The 19,553-nt window shown below is 36.4% G+C and overlaps 1 protein-coding gene across 2 annotated transcripts; it reads left to right on the top strand.

Moving 5' to 3' along the window:
* Positions 1-4,534: 4,534 nt before the first annotated feature.
* On the top strand, positions 4,535-17,309 carry LOC105041110 (microtubule-associated protein 70-1). 2 transcript variants are annotated; one of them, XM_010917922.4, is made up of 11 exons: positions 4,535-5,043; positions 5,128-5,213; positions 5,978-6,043; positions 6,139-6,309; positions 7,617-7,787; positions 7,908-8,063; positions 8,218-8,364; positions 8,532-8,603; positions 8,734-9,264; positions 9,348-9,535; positions 16,976-17,309. In XM_010917922.4, exons 1-11 carry the CDS (start codon positions 4,791-4,793, stop codon positions 16,998-17,000), a joined length of 1,866 nt encoding a protein of 621 aa, XP_010916224.1. In that variant the 5' UTR covers positions 4,535-4,790; the 3' UTR covers positions 17,001-17,309. The 2 variants fall into 2 exon arrangements, with proteins under 2 accessions (XP_010916224.1, XP_010916223.1); XM_010917921.3 differs by having other exon boundaries at positions 16,844-17,309.
* The last annotated feature ends 2,244 nt before the right edge of the window (positions 17,310-19,553 follow it).

Below are 19,553 nucleotides of genomic sequence, written 5' to 3'. Positions count from 1 at the left end.
AAGAAGGCACAGTTAGTTGCAGATATCAGTTATGATGAGAGCGAGATGAAGTACATGCTAAGGTTTGGATACTTAAGGTCACAGGTTCTATGACCTCTTCCCGTCATCTCAAAATCCAAGGCCTTTACCTCTCTCATGAAAGCAATGCCATCGAAACATTATCCAGTGCACAATTGTTGTTACACTAATAAGAATCTGAACAAATATATTCTGGATTGACAGACGCAAACATTGCCGATGTTGGAATGGGTAGAGCAGCGGAAGCCAACATATCCAAAAAAAAAAAGGATCAAATTGCTTGAATTACAAGTCTTCTTGGATCGAGATTTCCTTTTTATGCTTCTAGATCTTCCACAGGCCTCTTTTCCTTTCGCGCGTTGCCTTTTGGACACAGAAGAGGCCTATAACATTTTCTCGAAAGATTGTGACATCTAAAGCAGGATATTTCTTCAGGTATCTAAATAACATCATTATCGACAACTAAATGTTCTTGGCATCAAGTAGCAAATTGATTAGTGCATGACCAATCTCTTTCATTTCTCCAGTCTTAGGTAACATGCCACTGCTCACCGTATAGTATTTCCACCAGGCGAAGCATAGAGCTCCGTTTGAGCCATACACCAAATGTGCATTAGCCTTTGTTGAGCTTTTCCAACCTTTTCTTTCTTTGGCTTCAAGGATAGGTAAAGCATAAATCCATTCCTCCAAAGCCATGTGCTCCCGTCCAAGTGCTTGTGGACAACCAAATAGATTCTTCAAGGTAGAGCAATGTACATTAAAGACCTCCTCCTTTTCCAGCTATATTATCTGCTGCCCACCTTTTCCAATGCATGCCACGCTAGTTCTCCACTGTCCAATGGAGTCTTTCTGACGCTTTAATGGGAGAAAATACTATTAGATTTGTAAGCCACATGGGATTCTTAGAATGACATACTCTTACATATGGGTGAAATGATTCACACCCAACTTATCTATTTGGGGGCTGTAGTTACACAAGGACAGGATTGACCGTCCCACTAGTGACATGGAACAGCTACATCAGTGAATCCTTGCCTGGCAAAGATTACAGTGTTTGAATAAAGTAAACAGAGCTTACCAAAAGAAAAAAAAAGAAAGTAAACAGAGCTTACCAAAAAAAAAAAAAAAAAGAAAACAAACAGAGCTTGTTATGTTATGATGTGCTATAATGAAGTCTGATATGTTAATAGTAGTCTAATCTGATATTATAATACTTTTGAGTACAAGTACTGGGTCTGATGATCTAAACAAGACATATTTTAGATATACTGATGTATTCTACCAATCTCCAATGCACCTCCATCCAGGAGAAGGGCGATACATGAGAAGTACTGAAGAGGATAGGGATTTAATTATTGAACCAACATGTGCGAAATGGTTTGTCTATATGTCCACTGAAAATAAAATTATTTTAATTGGGGAACAATTGGGAGAGAGTACCATAGCTTGGCGTGCAAGAGCAATCTTGTCATAGGGTAATCAGATCTTTGGAAAAAAAGATATAATCCTTGGGGAAAAATTAATTGCAGATATCATGCACTATAGGCATTTATGGTGTAATCACTATTATTCTCTGATGAGTAGAATGATTGGTTTACCAATAATCATTGATTTGGGAGGAGGGCAACTTCCGAGCATATAGAGGCATGTGAAGGCAAGGATTCCTGGGGAATAAAATAGTAGTTGGTGAGAGTAGAATTTCATGTTATATGGTGATAATGAATGCATGGGAACACAGGATCATAAATATGCTTGCATGCATGATTTTTTTTCTTTGAACATGCAAAGGATCATCATGAGATGGTGAATATCAGATGAAACATGGAAATATCTCTAATAACTTCTCGTAGCAGCTAGCTGGAATACATCACGAGGATCTCAATTTTGAGGATGAAGTCATGACAATTTTTTTAAAAAAAAATTGATTGGTTCCTATACCTCTTGACTCCAGAATCAAATAATGAGATATTCAAATTAAAGAGATACATCACTCATCCAGATCTATACCACTGAAGGTATTTATAAAGGTAAAATCACATATTGAAGTAGTCCCTAACTTATACATTATGTAGATATTTTTTTTAATTATTATTGTTTGTACATGGACAGATATGATAAAATATTTAAATTAAGAATATAATATATTGATCATCATTTATAAATATTGTATATATAGATTGAAATTCAATAAATTATAATGCTTGGATTATAGCAAAATCATGGTCTCATATGAATTTGACTATTTATTTTTTATATCCACGTAATACATAGGTTGGCAAGTGCTAAAAGAAATAATTTTTAATTTCTATATATTTTTGACACCACAGGTCACCATAAAAAATGTAGGTCTTTCATTTGGAGTGACTATTATTAATTTTAGAGTTGGGAAAAAAAATTACTCTCCTTATAAGAGGAGCAAAATCTATCTTTTCTTATCTATCATGTTCAGAATTCTTCTGTATCTTTCTCCATCTCTCTCGTGCTCGGCCCTTACAAATTTGGTTCATGCACAATAAAATTCTATAAACGAATGATGGCATGATAATTCACAACCAACAATCTCACTTGTGGATATTATAACTTTCAAAACGGCAATAAAAGTGAAGGACCATCGACATGGATTCTTACTTAAAATTTGAGCTTATTAGCAAGAATTCAGTGAGATATTATACCTCTTCTTTGTTGTCTCTCATAATTTGAACTATTTGATTATCTTGTGTAGATTCATGTAAGATATATATTTAGTCTCACATTGATTATTTATTGAAAAGATTTAAAATATTTATATAAATTTGAAAAACCTAAATAAGATTTTTTTTTTTTGAATGATATTATAAGTTGTGACAGTTTGTACCAGAACAAACTTATTTTATGATCTAGATGGATCGAGGGATACTATAGTACATATCGATTTAGGTTGATCACAAGTGAATTATTTGTGATTGAGTTTGAACGTATTTAGACCTTTAACCCATAATTTATGATGTGCTTAGCCCTACATCCAATATTTGCAGACTCAAATAATAAAGTTTTTGGTTAGATCTTAGACTGCAGCACACGTAAACTCGCAAAGAGCGCAATCCTCTGATCCTTAAGGTACTTTCACACGTGATTGTCAGGAGGATGGCCCATTGGATGACGGAGGAGTTCCCCCTTCCCACTTCCAATCAACTTGCAATAAAGGAGAAACAACTTATACGATCCCTCCTTTAAACAGGGGATCGCCCAATTGAGTGCACCCCCTGCCACTGCCTCGCAAAGGAGGCCTTTTCCTTAGCAGTGTACCAATCTCATCCATCTCTGGTCACATCGGGAATCATCATACCTAGGATCCGGTCCAGACTTTCCCAACCCGAACCGGGTCCAATATCAGTATCAGGACCAGACCGGGTACAGGAAATCCCGAAGAGACCCCGCTTACACATATTCCCCGTCTCCTCGTTTGGTTCCCTCACACGCGTCCATGAAAGACATGCGGGAGAGCACACGTCGCGTTTCAGCCTGGGTGAGCACCGGATCCATGCTTCTCCTGTCCAAGGAGAAGTCAGAATAGATAATAATTTAATAATAAAAGTTTTTTGTAAAAAAAAATCAAACTAGCTCGTTGTACGGTGTCTGCAGGGCCGACCATTTCTCTGATGGTCCCCCCCCCTTCTGATCTTTGTGACCTGAAGCTTTGACTGCTCCCCCCAGACTGTAGCACAGCCTCCGGTCGACTCCAGAAACTCTCCTGATCACACATCATTGGCCGTCCAATCGATCAGCGGTCCAATATTAGCCGTAGATCTCGTGAAGCCAAATAACTTACGATGCTCCGCGGAGTATGAAGGCTATCTCCGGCAGCTTGTCGTATGCGTTGCCGTCATCGAACTCCTTAGCCGCGTATTCCAATTTTTCTGAAAAATTTGCCCATCCTGGCACGATCCGACGGCTGAGATCGCTCGGAACTTGGGCCGTCGTACGGGCGGGACCTTGGCTGGAGCACGCGGTTGCGACTGGCCTTGAGGTTCGGTAGGGCGGTGGGTACATCGTGTACGTGTCAGAATTATATTTAACGAGGTCCGCTGTCTGCCGTCCTTTACTGGCCAGCTTATCAGAGTTGAGATCCTCTCATCTGCCGGTGGTCGGAACAGACCCACCCTTTGAGACCCGTCACCGCGATCGTTGCGAGTCGCGTCACGGGAGCCCGCGGTAACTTGACCTCTAGTCATGACAGAAAGCAACAAGAACTGAAATTAAACGCGCTCATAGAGATCTCCATGCGGATGGAAGATCTGGCGTCAGCGTCGCTGCTTGAATCCATCCTGTCCGTTAGCGCGTGGCGTCGCACTCAAGAAAAGTGACGCTTCAGAAATTTTTACGAGAATAATTATTTTCCCTTTCCGATTAGGATTTAGGTCTCCTAAATAATAAATAAATAAATAAATATATATTGTAAATATAAAAATAAATATAAAAGACGACCCTTTATCCTATCTTCATTCACTGTAGTTTACTACGATACTCTCTCTCTCTCTCTCTCTCTCTCTCTCTCTCTCTCAAGATTTAAAGCGAGAAAAGAAGGGAGAGAAGAAGGCGAGAAAAGAGGAGCTTTTAGTAAATAACATCGACGAATCGAAACCCTAGAAGGGGCTCGCCGCGATCGGGAAGGAAGAGCCCTAGTTCTTGGAATCGGAGCAGGGGGCCGGCATTTGGATTTCGTTGGATTGGTTATTTCTTTTTCTCTTGTCGGGGTGCTGTGATTTGATGTGAGAGAGGGATCAGATCCGGGGATGGCCGATCTGAGCGGCTGCAGCGGTGGGGAGGGTCATGTGGTGGAGGCCGGGGGAGGAAATGCAGCAACGCCGGCGGCACCGGTAATGCTGACGGCGTCGGCGTCGTTCAAGGGGGAGGGGAAGGCGGGGCCGGCGCTGAGGCGGAGGCCTTCGATCAAGCCGAGCTTGGAGGTGGAGGAGTTCATAAATATGCTCCATGGATCGGATCCGGTGAGGGTTGAGCTCAGTCGACTGGAGAATGAAGTCAGAGGTGGGAATGCTGTTCGATCCGTCTCTTTTTTGATCTTTTCTTGTTTCTTACCCTTTGGAGCATTGAGGTGTTTGGTCTTTGCAGACAAAGATCGGGAATTGGGGGAGGCGCAGGCGGAGATTAGGGCACTCAGGTTGTCAGAGCGTGCCAGGGAGAAGGCAGTTGAAGAGGTGATTTCGCCTTTTTTGTTTGGTTATTTGTCTTGGCAATTGTTGCTGTTTCTTTTTTTTTTTTTTAAACCTCATTGTGGATTTTTATGATTTTAAATGCAGATTTAACTAATTTATTTCTTTTACTAGAACTGTCGATTGATGCTTCTTCTTGTTCTCTTCTTTTGATGATTTCCATAAAATTATGTTATAAATCAAATTGCAGCTTTTTTTTTTTTTTTGAAATTAGAAAGTGAAAAAAGTGAGTTTTTTCTCTTTTGATCTTGTCACTACCGATATATAACTCAATGAGCTTTATTTTTTTTGTTGGGTTTGATTGGTTGTTCTTCTTATTAAGTTTAAGCGATATTTCAGTGCTAAAATACGATTATTTAATATGTCATATTCTGTCTTACTTGGTGTCTATGAAGAATAATTAACATGTCCGATAAGGTGCTCAAAATATTGGTTCAATATCTGGTATGGGCTATTTTCTTGTTTCCCAGTGATATGGATTTGGATCTCAACATAGCTTACGCCGATTTTCAATTGACCACTAATTAGTTAGTGTTTCTGTCCCTTATGTTTATTTTGTGTTGCACTGGCAATATTTATCATACACTCCCAGTAAGGAACTATTCAGCATCCAACATTTTCATCGATATTACCATTTTATTTGAACTAGGTTTCTTAATTCTTTAATTTAAAATAGAGGGAAAAAAGAACTTGTATTATTATTATTATTATTATGGGATGTATTCTGATATTTCTCTTTCCCATGTCAGCTTACAGAAGAATTGGCTAAGGTGGAAGGAAAACTAAAGCTAACCGAATCGCTTTTGGAAAACAAGGTAGTTCATAACATTTCTTTATTATTATTATTATTTTGGATATTACTTTGGTTTTCCATTTTTGGATACATAGTTATGATGAATTGCTTTTGCAGAATCTTGAAGTTAAGAAGATAAATGATGAAAAGAAAGCAGCCTTGGCTGCTCAATTTGCAGCAGAGGCTACGCTGAGAAGAGTTCATGCAGCTCAAAAGGATGATGACATGCCCCCCATCGAAGCCATTCTTGCACCACTTGAGGCAGAGTTGAAGCTATCTCGCCAAGAGGTACTGTGTGCTACGCCATCATCTCCACCTGTTCTACATCTCATAATTAGCCAAATAACTTAGAACCTATCTTAGACCTAAATTTCTCAACTATAGCATTAAATATACTCTGCCATACATCTCCAAATTATTTGGAAAATTGTAAATTTAGTTGAAACTGTTGCACATACATATCCTTTTTTTTTTTTTTTTTTATTCCTATTGTCATGGCCGTTGGAGATAAATTCTTGATGCTTTTAACTTATTGTTTGCTGTTTCATGGGTTTGCTGCAAGATTTTTCGGAGTTTTGCCGAATCCTTTCATTTTCACTAACCTCTTATTTTCTTTTTTCTATTTGTGCCTGCTTTATTTTATGAGTGCAGTTTATCTGTGCCCAATCGCCGGTGCCCTTGTATGTGGCTGCACAGCTAGCATGTAACCCTTTTGCATGAATTGAGTGCCCCTTGCTGCATGGGCATATGATGCATGTGCCAACAGGGAACAATGCTCTAACATTTTTGTTTTCAAGTGTTTCTGCTTTTTACTGGACAACAAATGTAGTGAATGTTTGTGCTATTGTAAAGTGGTGGTTTGTCTTATTTGATGGGCACTTTGGATGTTGGTGTTTCTGGTTATGTTAGCTTTCTCTCTCTTTTGGCTATGGTATACTGGAGTCTTCTGTTTTACATTTAGAAAAGAAAAGATCTATCATAACAATTCAGTTTAATTTGGAGAGAGGAAATTGGGGAAGAAATACGATTTGTTAGATATGGGAGAGATGGTAAGCCACCGGATATCATCGTTTTAAACTACCTATCTCATAGTTATCATGTAATAAATTTTTCTATGTGAATTAATTAATTTCTACCTAGGGGCAAACTCGACACACCAAAACTCACTTTTTTTAGTGTAGTTTACATGTTTGTCCTAAAGAGTTACCATCTTGGCGATCTGGTTTTGTTTTGCCCTTTTGTAGGTTGATTTTGTTCTTTGTTTGTAGGTAGCAGAGATGTGGCTTTGCCATTAGTATAGTTTAAGCTGGTGATCCCCCTCCTATATTTTTAAAAAAATGGAAGAAAAAGGGAGAAGGGTTACAGAAGTTTTTGTCCATATTTGTTGATGTCCTATTCTAATATAGTTTTATCATGACTAACATCAATGCCGTACCCTTCTACAACTTTGATATTTTTGTAGCGGTGCAGGATCATCTAGCCTGCAAAACAATCTTTTCACTAGTGGGTAAAGGGGTGTCTGCCTGTAACATTTGCATACCAAGAGGATATGTAAGAAGATGGTAGTATTTTGACAGTCACTCCTTTTTTTGCAGATTGCAAAGCTACAGGATGACAACAGGGCACTAGATCGTCTCACAAAATCAAAGGAAGCAGCTCTACTAGAAGCAGAAAGAACGGTTCAGATTGCACTGGCAAAGGCTTCTATGGTGGATGATTTACAAAACAAGAATCAGGAGTTGATGAAACAGATTGAAATCTGTCAGGTATCCTTTAACAAACCATTACTTTGTAATTTCTGAAAGCATGGAGTGAGGATTGGGTTTTTTGACTATGAAAATTTAAAACAAATTTACTTTTCTATTTGTACATTTTGCATTCTTCAGGAAGAAAACAAGATTCTGGATAAAATGCACCGCCAAAAGGTTGCTGAGGTTGAAAAGCTTAGCCAGACGGTAAAGGAGCTAGAAGAGGCTGTTCTTGCAGGTGGAGCAGCTGCAAATGCTGTTAGGGATTACCAGCGGAAAGTTCAGGAGATGAATGTAACATATCTCGCTGCCTTAATAACTACAGAGCTCAAGAAATTTCTAGAACCTTGGTTACTTTTGGTCTTTTATCAGAGCTTGAAAATGTACATAATGCTATTTTTCATCACTTATTAATTTTATGCTGATATGTGCGTATAAATTTACTTAGGATGAGATGAAAACCCTAGACCGGGAACTAGCCCGTGCGAAGGTTACAGCTAATAGGGTTGCGGTTGTAGTTGCAAATGAATGGAAAGATGCTAATGACAAAGTAATGCCTGTTAGACAATGGCTTGAGGAGCGAAGATTCATGCAGGTAGGCAGTAATCGATGGATCAATTACTTCATCATCAAATTTTAAGGATGTCATGTTAGTGGCTTCTCAGAATTATCATCTTCTCTTAGTTAAGCAATTTATGGTAATTGTCACTCAATATGTTTCTTATGGAATATATGTTTCATCAGCTGTAACTTTTGTTACAGGGAGAAATGCAGCAACTTCGAGATAAGCTTGCAATTGCAGAACGCACTGCACGATCAGAAGCTCAATTAAAAGTAAAACACCTAACTCTACCCTCGTATCTCAAAAGTACTTTATGTCCTGCAAACTGGTTTTATGAAAAAACTAGTCAACATTTTATCTATAGTGATAATAGATGATAATTTATTCTTTCGAACTTCCCAGGAAAAATATCAGTTGCGGCTTAAGGTATTAGAAGAGGGATTGAGAATGTCTGCAAATGGTGGAAACCGCACCAATGCAGAGGGAAGGAGTGTCAGTAACGGCCCTTCACGCCGCCAGTCCCTTGGTGGTGCTGAAAATATTTCCAAGAGTTCTCCTAATGGCTTTCTATCTAAGAGGCCATCTTTTCAGTTGAGATCGTCTCTGTCTAGCAGCACAAGTACAGTCCTGAAACATGCCAAAGGGACATCAAAGTCATTTGATGGTGGCACTAGGTCATTGGATCGTGGTAAGGTCTTTGCAAATGGATCTGGCTTCTCACTGAACAAATCTTCTGATGCAACTAGAGAGAATGAGGCGCATGGCAGTTGGAAGGAAAATCCAGATGAGAAACCAAGTGAGCTCCCCAATGTTGATATAGATAATTGCGTTTCTGGGTTGTTATATGACATGTTGCAAAAGGAGGTAATCACCCTGAGAAAAGCATGTTATGAAAAGGATCAAAGCCTGAAAGACAAAGATGATGCAATCGAGGTACTTGTGGCATTCCAATATATAATGATGCCACACCTTTGTAAAACTTATTTAATTTCTTGTGCTAATCTTTTGAGATGCAGATGCTGGCAAAGAAGGTTGATACATTGACAAAAGCGATGGAAGTGGAGGCCAAGAAAATGAGAAGGGAAGTAGCTGCTATGGAGAAGGAGGTTGCTGCCATGCGGTCAGAGAAAGAGCAAGACAACAGGGCTAAGCGGCTTGGCAGTTCCAAGGGTCCTGTAAATAGTTCCCAGCTGCTGCCAGGGAGGTATGTTGAAGAAATTGATCTAATATTGTTGTGCATGATGTTACCAGTTAATTAGCCAAGTTTCAAAGAGCACCATACACTTCACTAGTTTTCTTTGATGACTTTGTGCTACCTTTTTTGCTACATTTTCTGCAAGTTCTGAATTTCATTTTCGTTGCTCGTCATCAAATATAACTTCATCCTCTTTGTATTATGTATTGTTTATTGCACCATCATAACATTAATTTTCATGAAGATGATCGACTTATGCTTTTTAGATGTGGCTTCAGTTTTTGCTGACCTCTTATTCTGGCTGATGGATCAGCACCCGCATGCATCAGTTCTCCTTGATGATTTGAGGTGGATCCTTAGCTGCATAGCAGGGAAAGTCATAGGCCAATTATGGATTAATTTTAGTGTATGCCACTGATTATCAAGCCATGTTTCCATCAATGACCAAAAATGTGTAAGATGTGTTTTGCGTGCTTGTGTTTTTCCTACTTTTAAATGACAACAATCTGACTGCATACAGTGTCAATGTCTTAAATCACCTGGAGCCTTGATTTTGATTAGATCAACTTTCAAATTGCTTTTTGAATACATTCTTTTACAATTTAGGATACCTATTTATAGAATTTGTTAACTTATGATTTTGGGTCCAGTGCAACAGTTATGCATCACTGACATGATAGACTTATTGACATTGAGTGCTCAACCTTTCTTCTTCCTATAAGGAAAAAATGTACAAGCGATAAATGTCATTGGGGCCTCCACTTTGTAGAATGGTTTAACATGATCCTTCTTTTTCAGCTCCAAATTTCCTAACCAAATTGTGAGCAGATATTGATCAGCTGTGATATTTTGTGGAGTCCACTTTTGATGGTAAGGGTGATAATTTTCTCCATTGCAGATCAAAAAACAGACTTTCTAATGTACAAGTTGAGTTTCAGATTTGCGGTTGGAATGTGATACATATTCTACAAAACCCAAGCTAGTCCACTAGCATTATATTTTGGACATGAATCTCAAATCTCTACTTGTATCCCTAGTAGTAGGAAACTTCCACTTAGTGTTGCTTTCCTGCTGTGGAATCTCTGTAGGAACTCTGCACAGACTTCCAAAGCGATTCCTTATTCGAAATTTTTCGAGCAACCTTCATCCTGGTACCCGCAACTGGATCTGCTGCCACTCATACACCTGCATCCACATCAGCACCTGCTTCAGGTAACTAAGGTTGTACCACAGAGATACCAAGGGAAAACTATGACTTCCACACACGAAGAAACCAACACAAACATTAGGGGCAGTCAATTGATAGACCTATCTACAGTAGTTTTTGACTCATGTAGCATGTGAGGATATTGAAAATTGTGTTCATGCTCAATCAAGAATGTACATAAATAACTCATGCATCTTCAATTCTTTGCCCAAGTGTTTTAATAGAGCGGCGGTCTTCAGTGTGAAGAGGCCTTATTGACTGGATGTTGGTCCTTTGAACTACCTAGAATAGTGAAAGAGGAGGATAACAATGTGGAAACATTTAACTGGCGTGAATTAGAAAAGCCTACACACGTTATATCAATACTTTTTGTGTATATTGCTAAGTAAGGCTAAGATTAACAACCTTGGTCATTCATTTGAGACCCATAGGAAACCTAATAAAGTCCTTACCATAAAATGTAAATAGATCAATCTGTGGTAACTAATCAAGACCAATTCTAAATGATAAGACAGAATTGCAAGATCTTCTCCCCACTTGGAAACAAGTGCTGATGTAACCCAAATTGTGATTCACAATTATAGAATCAGCATCAAATAATATCATTAAATTGACTGTGGAAGCTTTAGAAATGCAGGACAAAGTGAAAATGTTCAATGGTGGACACTTTTCAGGTGTTGGTAGTGCCCTTCAATATGACCCTTTATGTCAGGGCTGTTCAAAAGTGCCTTCTTTCACTGAATGTGATGGTGGTTGAGAAATTGACCTTTAGTTGAACTCCTTGAACTGCTGCCCATATTTGGCAGATTAATCTGTGAGATATAGAAGGTAGAAACCTTGTCGATGATGCTTATTTGTCCATGTCATGATATTTACCTATTTAGTGACTCCTATCATACAAATTTTAGTTAATTGCTTCTCTGAATAATCAATTTTAACTTGCACCAATGTGCATTATTACCCATATTGTAATAATTTAGTAATCATAGTGACAAGCTGCACTAAAGATAGCTAATGCATCATACTCTAGTAACCCAGATGGTGAGCATAGTTGTTGACGTTCCAAAAAAAATATTGCATGAGCCAATTTTCTTTTCTTTAACTATTGCTTTCCCATGGTAACCTCGTTCCTTGAAGATATCATAGCTAATTTCCCTGCCTAAACAACATATGCTATTGATGGACATTCATTTGCTCTTTCTATTTGGCTGCAAAGTGACATGATCATTGGTTTTCTTGATGATGCCAATAAGAGTACTCATGTTGCGACTTATTGGTGTTAACCTAATGGCTCTGAATCTAGAGCATGTTTTGGTTCTTTCCAGTTATTCCTAAATATACTTCATCCTCAATATCTGTTGGATGGGTTACTGAGAAATAAGCTCCAGGGAATGACAGGGACTCAATGCTCATAGGTTCTGATTTATCTAAAATTTTGGCTTTTATCATTTTGGCAATTGAACTCATATATCTAAGATTTTGATAGATATCAACATAACGGAAGATTTTCTGGAACTTTTACAACCTCAAATTAATGAATAAATTTCAAAATCAAAGCCTTTATGCAGTTATTAATCCTCTTTCAGACGAGATATCAATATCTTGGATCCAATAATTTGGCCAAGATTTTGTGATATTTTGCTTCTTTTAGAAGTTCTCCAACCTTTCATCTGGGTCAAAATAAACTGATCTTCAATTCATCGATCAGCCACTCATCAAGGTGATTAGTACCTCCAGATCTAAATACATTGAGGGCACCTTTGGATGATCATGCCTGGTCCATGTGATTGGACATGGGATTTCCCGAATTAAAAGATAAGTGGCCCAGCCTGGCCCATGTGAAATTTACGTCCCCCAGCCCATGATTATAGGAAGGAAAAAATACTTGACCCGTTCAGGTTCTGTTTTCCTTCCTGTGGTGTTTGGGCCTCACCCCCTGTCGACCTCTCCCTCTCCCTCTCCCCCCCTTGCCCTCTTTCTCTCTAATTTGGTGTTTCCAATCCCACAAATCCTGCTGGATGGTGTAGGATTATCCAAAGAGGCCTTGAGTAGATTTGTCGACATCAAAAACAATTGACTATTATTTCTGAACTGTCAAATTTCTTCTTCCCACAGGGTCATGGGTCAGACTATTCTGCTTCCATTATTATGCCGATGAAGCAAACTTGCTTTCACTCATCCTTCATCCTTCATTACAAGCTGACTGGACCACTTCTTGCTAACTTCATCCGTTTTCCTTTATTTGTAATCAAACATTTGAGATGCCTGAACCTTGATATATGGATGAAGGATCAGTGGTAGTACATGATGACATCTTCACAACAGCCGACTTTTTCAAATGAGAGACATATTGATATTTCAAGGCAGCAAAATCCTTAACGCACGTCAGCTATAATGGTCCTTGTTGGAAAATTTTACCTTCTCCAATATTATACTATAATTTCTGTATTAATGCTATTGAATCTATATGAAGAGTTTTGTTTCTTAAATGCAAAGCATTCGCTTTGGAAATCGATAGGGGTCATTATGACAGTAATTTCATATTCCTATATTTTTTTCTCAAATCTTTTCGCTTGGTAATTGCTTGTGTTACCTAGACACACACATCCAGCTCCAAAATCGGTGTGGACATGTATTCGAGTTGGATGCATATTGGATACTTGGTTACTTATGAAGTTCTTTGATAGCCACCTTGTAAGATTATAAGAGAGCTGAACTCTTCCAAAATGAATTTGATCCTCTGTGTTGATGTTAGGAGTGAGCATTTATTCTTTTTAGGAATTGGTCAAGGATGTAGGTATTTGAAACAATGTTGCAAATATAGTTCTTCTCATATTTTTAAGTTAATTGGGAAGTTTAAATGTGAATATTGAAAGATCTTAACGAACAAAGTTGTTTTAATATTTTAAACAGTATTTAAAAGTATAAGTACATCACATTGTTAAAATTATATTTTATCCTATGGATCCATGTATTTCCCTTTTTCCTTCTTGCTGAGCTGCACAGTGGGATAGGTGTTCGAATGTGATTCTCATATCCTGTGCCCATGCAGTACTGCGAACTGCTGTTTGAGACCATTACGGTAAGGGGTTATGGATATGCCTATTAGTTGTTACCATAGTTTTTTTTTTTTAAAAAAAAAATCCTTTAAAGCCTTGGTAATGGTCTTTGAAATACTTCATTCTATGGTGGTTGTTTGTGAATAATAATGATATCACTCCAATTCTCCAACCATATCTAAATTGTTTTCTTTTGTCCTCCATGGATTCTCCAATCAGTTGTATGGATGTAATAACTCTGTAAATTTTCAGAAATATCAAAAGACCGAGATGTTCCTCCCTCACAATTACAACAACCTATTAGTTAAGTTTAAGTTGTCTTTTTTTTTTTCTTCATTTTGACATCAAGGTAAGTTTCAGTTGTGAAGTTGGAAGCCCGGAGAAAGTAGAAGTTACCAAAAAAAGCTTAGAGAGTATTTGGTATGGAGTGATCATCCTAATATCAAGAGTGATGTGGTGGAGGTGATGAGATCACCGTATTTGATTGCAGCATGATGATCCTATGTGACAGTGATTTCAAATCACCCTCACTATTCAAATTACCACCCAACTTAGTGACGAAATATTCATCCTTCAGGTTGGAAATTCAAGATCACTCAAGGGTAGTGATCTTGGGCTAAAATTTGAGGATAAAAATATTCCTCAATCTAGCGAAAAATTGGTATATCTATGTACCATTAATATATTATATTAATATTATATATATGATATTATATTATATTGATATTATATATTATATTTATGATATATATTATATTAAATATATTATTAATCATATTATCCAGTGATAGTTTTAAATTATAGAAGAAATATATTATTGTACTTTATATTTATATATTACTTCTATTTTTCTTCTTTTCCTAATCAAAATAAATAGTAGCATTTAAAAATAATATATTATGAGTATAAATAAAAATATTAATTCTATAATAACAATAAATATATTTTTATAAAATTAATAATTTATAGGACTAATTATGGAACATATTAGTAATTAATATATTAATAAATATATAAACATTTTATTGTAATAGATTCCATATGATTAATAACCATAGTTTATGGAATATGTCAGAGGTAGTTTTGGTATTATATGGTCAATGATCTTAGATTCCTATAGAATATCAAACATGTTACTTGTGGATATCTGGGGATCTTTAATCACTGAACATGACCTACAAAACATAGTTGGATCAAATCACCCTAGGATTTGGATCACTGATGATCTTAGCTCACCATGGTGATCACATTTGGGTCACCAAATGCCACCTTAAGTTATTTGATTTATTTGCTTTTTTGTGAATTTTTTGAAATTCAGATCTTTGTTATCTCTGTAAAAGGCCATCACACATCCATCCAATGTTGCTTTGTGTTATTAGTTGTTCGTCAGTAACCAATTTTTTGATGCATTTGGGAGAGAGACATACCTATAAAGAAATTAGGTCTTGTTCAGCTCAATGGGGAGGAGCTTTTCTAATTATGCTTTATGGGCTTTGTTTATTGGACATTTGCATCCAGCTTCCAGAATCAATAGTGGGTATATATCTGAATCGAGTGTGTCAGACACTTGATACTTAGATAATTTTGCAGGTATAACTCGAACTATGAGTTAACCCGCTACAATAATTATGTTAAAGTGAGGTACTGTTCTTTTTATAAATTGGCAAAGAATGTTTGTGCTAAAATAATTTTGCAAAATATCATTTTTCTAAAATGTTGAAGCTAATTGGGAAGTTTGAATGAGAAACATGTATACTGGAAGACCTCAACAAATATTTTTTAGAGATTTCATTTGTACAACATTTGAATATTGTAGTTAGAGTTATTTTTTTGTGTATCCTCGAAACTCCTTTTTTTTTTCTTGTTGAATCAGACTTTCAGACATTTGAACAAATTTTTGAATCTGATTATCATGCCCATGTCCATGCAATACTTATTAATTACATGCAGATTAGCTTTCCATAACTTATGTCCAGCCATTGACGATTTAAAAATCAGGAAATATGATTTGTTGTTTAAGGACTGGCATGTAATGTATATCATATTGTACTGTACCGCTGCGTTGTGCATTGGCATGGAAAATTATATGACATTGTGCAATAAAAATATGTTGAAGGCAAGCTAAGACATGTTAGAAACTTTACATCTGACATGTAAAATACTTTTAAATTTTAATTGCTTTCTCGTGAGGAACATGCACATGTTGAACCCTCAAAGCGGAATGTAGGCTAGCATCTTGAGTTAAATTAAACACAAATTGTTGTTACCGAACAATCTAATGACATGTATTATACTGTTCCAAGATATCAAACTCACAAACCAGTTCATACTAGTTTAATATGTGTGTATATAAAATCAAAGACAAAAACCTCGAATTCTATATTGGAGCACTACTTATTTTACTTATACTATTAAATTAAAATTAATTAGTGTTTTATATGAAAATTATAATGTCTTCAGATATTGTGTGGATGATCAAACGTGATTGATTTGATAGGATTACTTACTGGTGGTAACATACTTCGTGTGTTGCAGTAATACACTGAGATTTGAGCTCAGATGGACCAATAGACACTAATGCTGCATGGTTCACGATGCTTCGATAAATCTCCCCTGTAACTTTGCAACAGTATATATAGACTGGCCACTTAAATCCTTCCCACCCGTTGAGCCTTTTTGTGCGTATTGTTGCTGCATGTTATGATTGTAAGCATATTATTCTTATGGATTAGGACCATTCTTCAAGTTACATAAAAGACGCTTTCATCTTTCTCCTAGTTTTGTTGCAATTGAAGTTTTAGCTTGATGGCTTGGGAAAGAAAATTTTGTTAAATAATGCTGTTTGCCAATCCATGAAATTCATGAGCAGAAATACAAACGAAAATTTTTTAATAAAAGCAAAGAAGATGGTCGTTTTAACTGAATGCATAGGTTTAACTGTTAGTGGACATAATATTGTTTTCTAAAATAAATTGATGTTTAGATGTTAAAAATTTTGTTCGTCGGTCTGTTTTAATTTCTAATGATACTGTTTGTTTGCTGTGAATTCAGAAATGTGCCTCGAACTGGGTTGATGCGTCATTTTCAATGATTATATACCAAAATTGGATGTAGCAAGAATTATGGAAGAGGACTTTGTTCTTCATTTCTTTGTTGTCCCTTATTTTCTTTATTGATTTTTAGATCAAGACCAGCACCTACGACCTGATCATCATCAGTTTGTATTGGAGCACAATTGGAAGAAGAGGTCGTTCTGCATCTGACTCTTGACTGCTGTAGTGAGTTAGTGGAGGTGATGCTGAAGTTGGCTAACCTTATGGCATGGCACGTTCATTTTGATAAGATAGTTCGTGTTTGTTTGTATAGGTTGGTGAGCGCTTGTTTTCTTCTTGTTTTTGTAATTGTTGGCAGTGTTCTGGTTTCTTCTTTCTTACCAAGGTTGTGAATATTATTGTAATTTCAGAATAGTATCTGTGTTATTCAGTATTCATGCAAAGTTCGGTTGGTGTTGATTTCAGCTGTGTGATGTTCTGCTTAGAGTAAGAAAATTTGATTATATGTGATCATTTATCAGAAGTTGAACTAAATAAAATTTACAAGAAGTATTACAGCTTATAAATGGGAAGCTTGTTCTTGTTTCATGATGTTTTTATCAGATGGGGTAACAAATAAGTTCAGGGTTTTCAATGCCACATCGACCCTTATTTCTTTTCCTTGTTATTTGCTATTTTTTTTTTAAATTTATGTTTTGGGTAAATTGTTGGAACATTTATTGTACTTTAGTTCAATTTCATCCGCACTTTATGTATTTTAAAAAATATCAAATTAGTCCTTCTACTTATGGATATATATGTTTCGATGTAGTCCAGTCATCTATTTTGGTTAATAAATTTTTTTTAAAATGATAAAAATATTCATCTTTTTTTCTCCTTTCTCCTTCATAGCTGGTGTCTTTCTTTTTTTCACTTCTTCCCTTCTTCTTTTCTCCTCCTCTCTTTTTTTTCTCTCCCTCTTCCTTTTTCCTCCTCTCCTTTTTTTCACTCATTCTCCTTCTCTCTTTACTCCTCTTTCTCCCATCATGATGGGGTCTTCCTTCATGGTCCATCTGCTTTTCTTCATTTTAGCCTCTTAGCTGCTGTTTATCCTTTTGTTCATGATGTTTGTTAGTTTTTTTTCTCATGAAATAGAATTCTTCTGATCCATCCATTTAGTTTCTTCTTCAGACCTCACATCACAAAATTTTATGCTTCTATCAAAATTAAGCTCTTAAAACCTCAAGGGATCTACTCATATAAGCACAATTCTTACAAAATCTCATATATTTGAGAAAAATCACAATTGGGACTTAAGAAACCCTTCGATCTCCCTCAAGTGCTCTCTTTTTCCATAGATCTCTAAAAAAGAGAATTAAATAAAAAAAAAAGGGTAAAAAGTGCTCTCTTTTCTTATAGATTTCTAAAAAAGAGAATTAAATGAAAAAAAAATAAAAAAAAATAATGATCAATCTATACAGTAAAAATTTTTATTTTTCAATTTTTTTTCATCTTTCTTTTATTTTCATCGAATTTTTCTCTATGTTTTCTCGATTTTTTCTTTCTTTCTTTTTTCCTTCCTTAGGAGTTTCAATTGGGCAGGAAGCTTGGAGCAGTCGAATGGGAAAGCTTAGATGATGGCTATGGTTTTATGTTGGGTATTAGAGATTGTGATGAATTGCCCTCTTATCTCATGCTTCAATACCAAAATTATGTTGCTGTTGGATAATATTTATCCCAAAGCATTATAGCGATATAATTATTGTTTTTAAACTAGCTCTCCCTCTCTCTCTCATGCGCTAGGGGAGGAAGCCGTCGTGTAGAAAAATGGTTTACAGGTGGTTTGGAACAAAAGGATGAGGAGGAAAGGTAGATGGGAAGGAAAGAGAGGAGAAAAATGGGTGGAGAAATAGGAGGAGAAAGGGGAGGAAGAAAATAGGTGGAGAAAGGAGAGGAGGAAAAAGGAGGAGAGAGAAAGAGGAGGAAGGAGAAGAGGAGAAATGGATGAAAAGAAAAGGGAGGAAGAGAAAGGAAGAAGGAAGGAAGTGGGAAAAAGAGGGATACCGGTCATGGAGGAGGAGGGAGAGAAAGAAGATGGATATTTTTATCATTTTAAAAAAATTTATTAATGGAGATAGATGGTTGGATTACATCGAAACATATCGATAATTAGAAAGGCTAATTTGATACTTTTTAAAATACATAAGGTGTAAATGAAATTGAGCTAAAGTAGAGGGGGTATTTCAGTAATTTATCTTTATATTTTTATATGAGTCCAGTGTAGCATAAATATTCAGCCGTAAACAAATCAGGCCATGATTTATATACATGCATGCATATATACGAGAAAATAAAATATTCAAAGATTGAGTAGAAAGATCAATTGTAGAGTTCCATGATGTAGTTTTGGTGTGGTTGACCATATAAATCATTATCCAAGGAGCTGCACTATTTATTTAGTTCTTTTTTTTTTTTGGAAGATATATGATGTGCAGTTAATAAGGTCCATATTGCAAACAATAATCTTTTAGACCCCGTATGTTTTAAGGGTGGGCTATAAAATTTTTCGTATTTAAGAATATTAATATATTCCATAATGACTCCATGCAGCATGGTGCCATGGTCCACTCATCACCCATCATGATTGCATATTTTGCAAATGAAAGCCTGTAAGATGTCCGGACAATTTGGAGATAAATGCAACATATTGCTCATTTAAAAAGTTTCTA

Source organism: Elaeis guineensis, chromosome 3 (assembly GCF_000442705.2).
Source record: "Elaeis guineensis isolate ETL-2024a chromosome 3, EG11, whole genome shotgun sequence".
Lineage (NCBI taxonomy): Eukaryota > Viridiplantae > Streptophyta > Magnoliopsida > Arecales > Arecaceae > Elaeis > Elaeis guineensis.
This window is presented reverse-complemented; position numbering and strand designations above follow the sequence as displayed.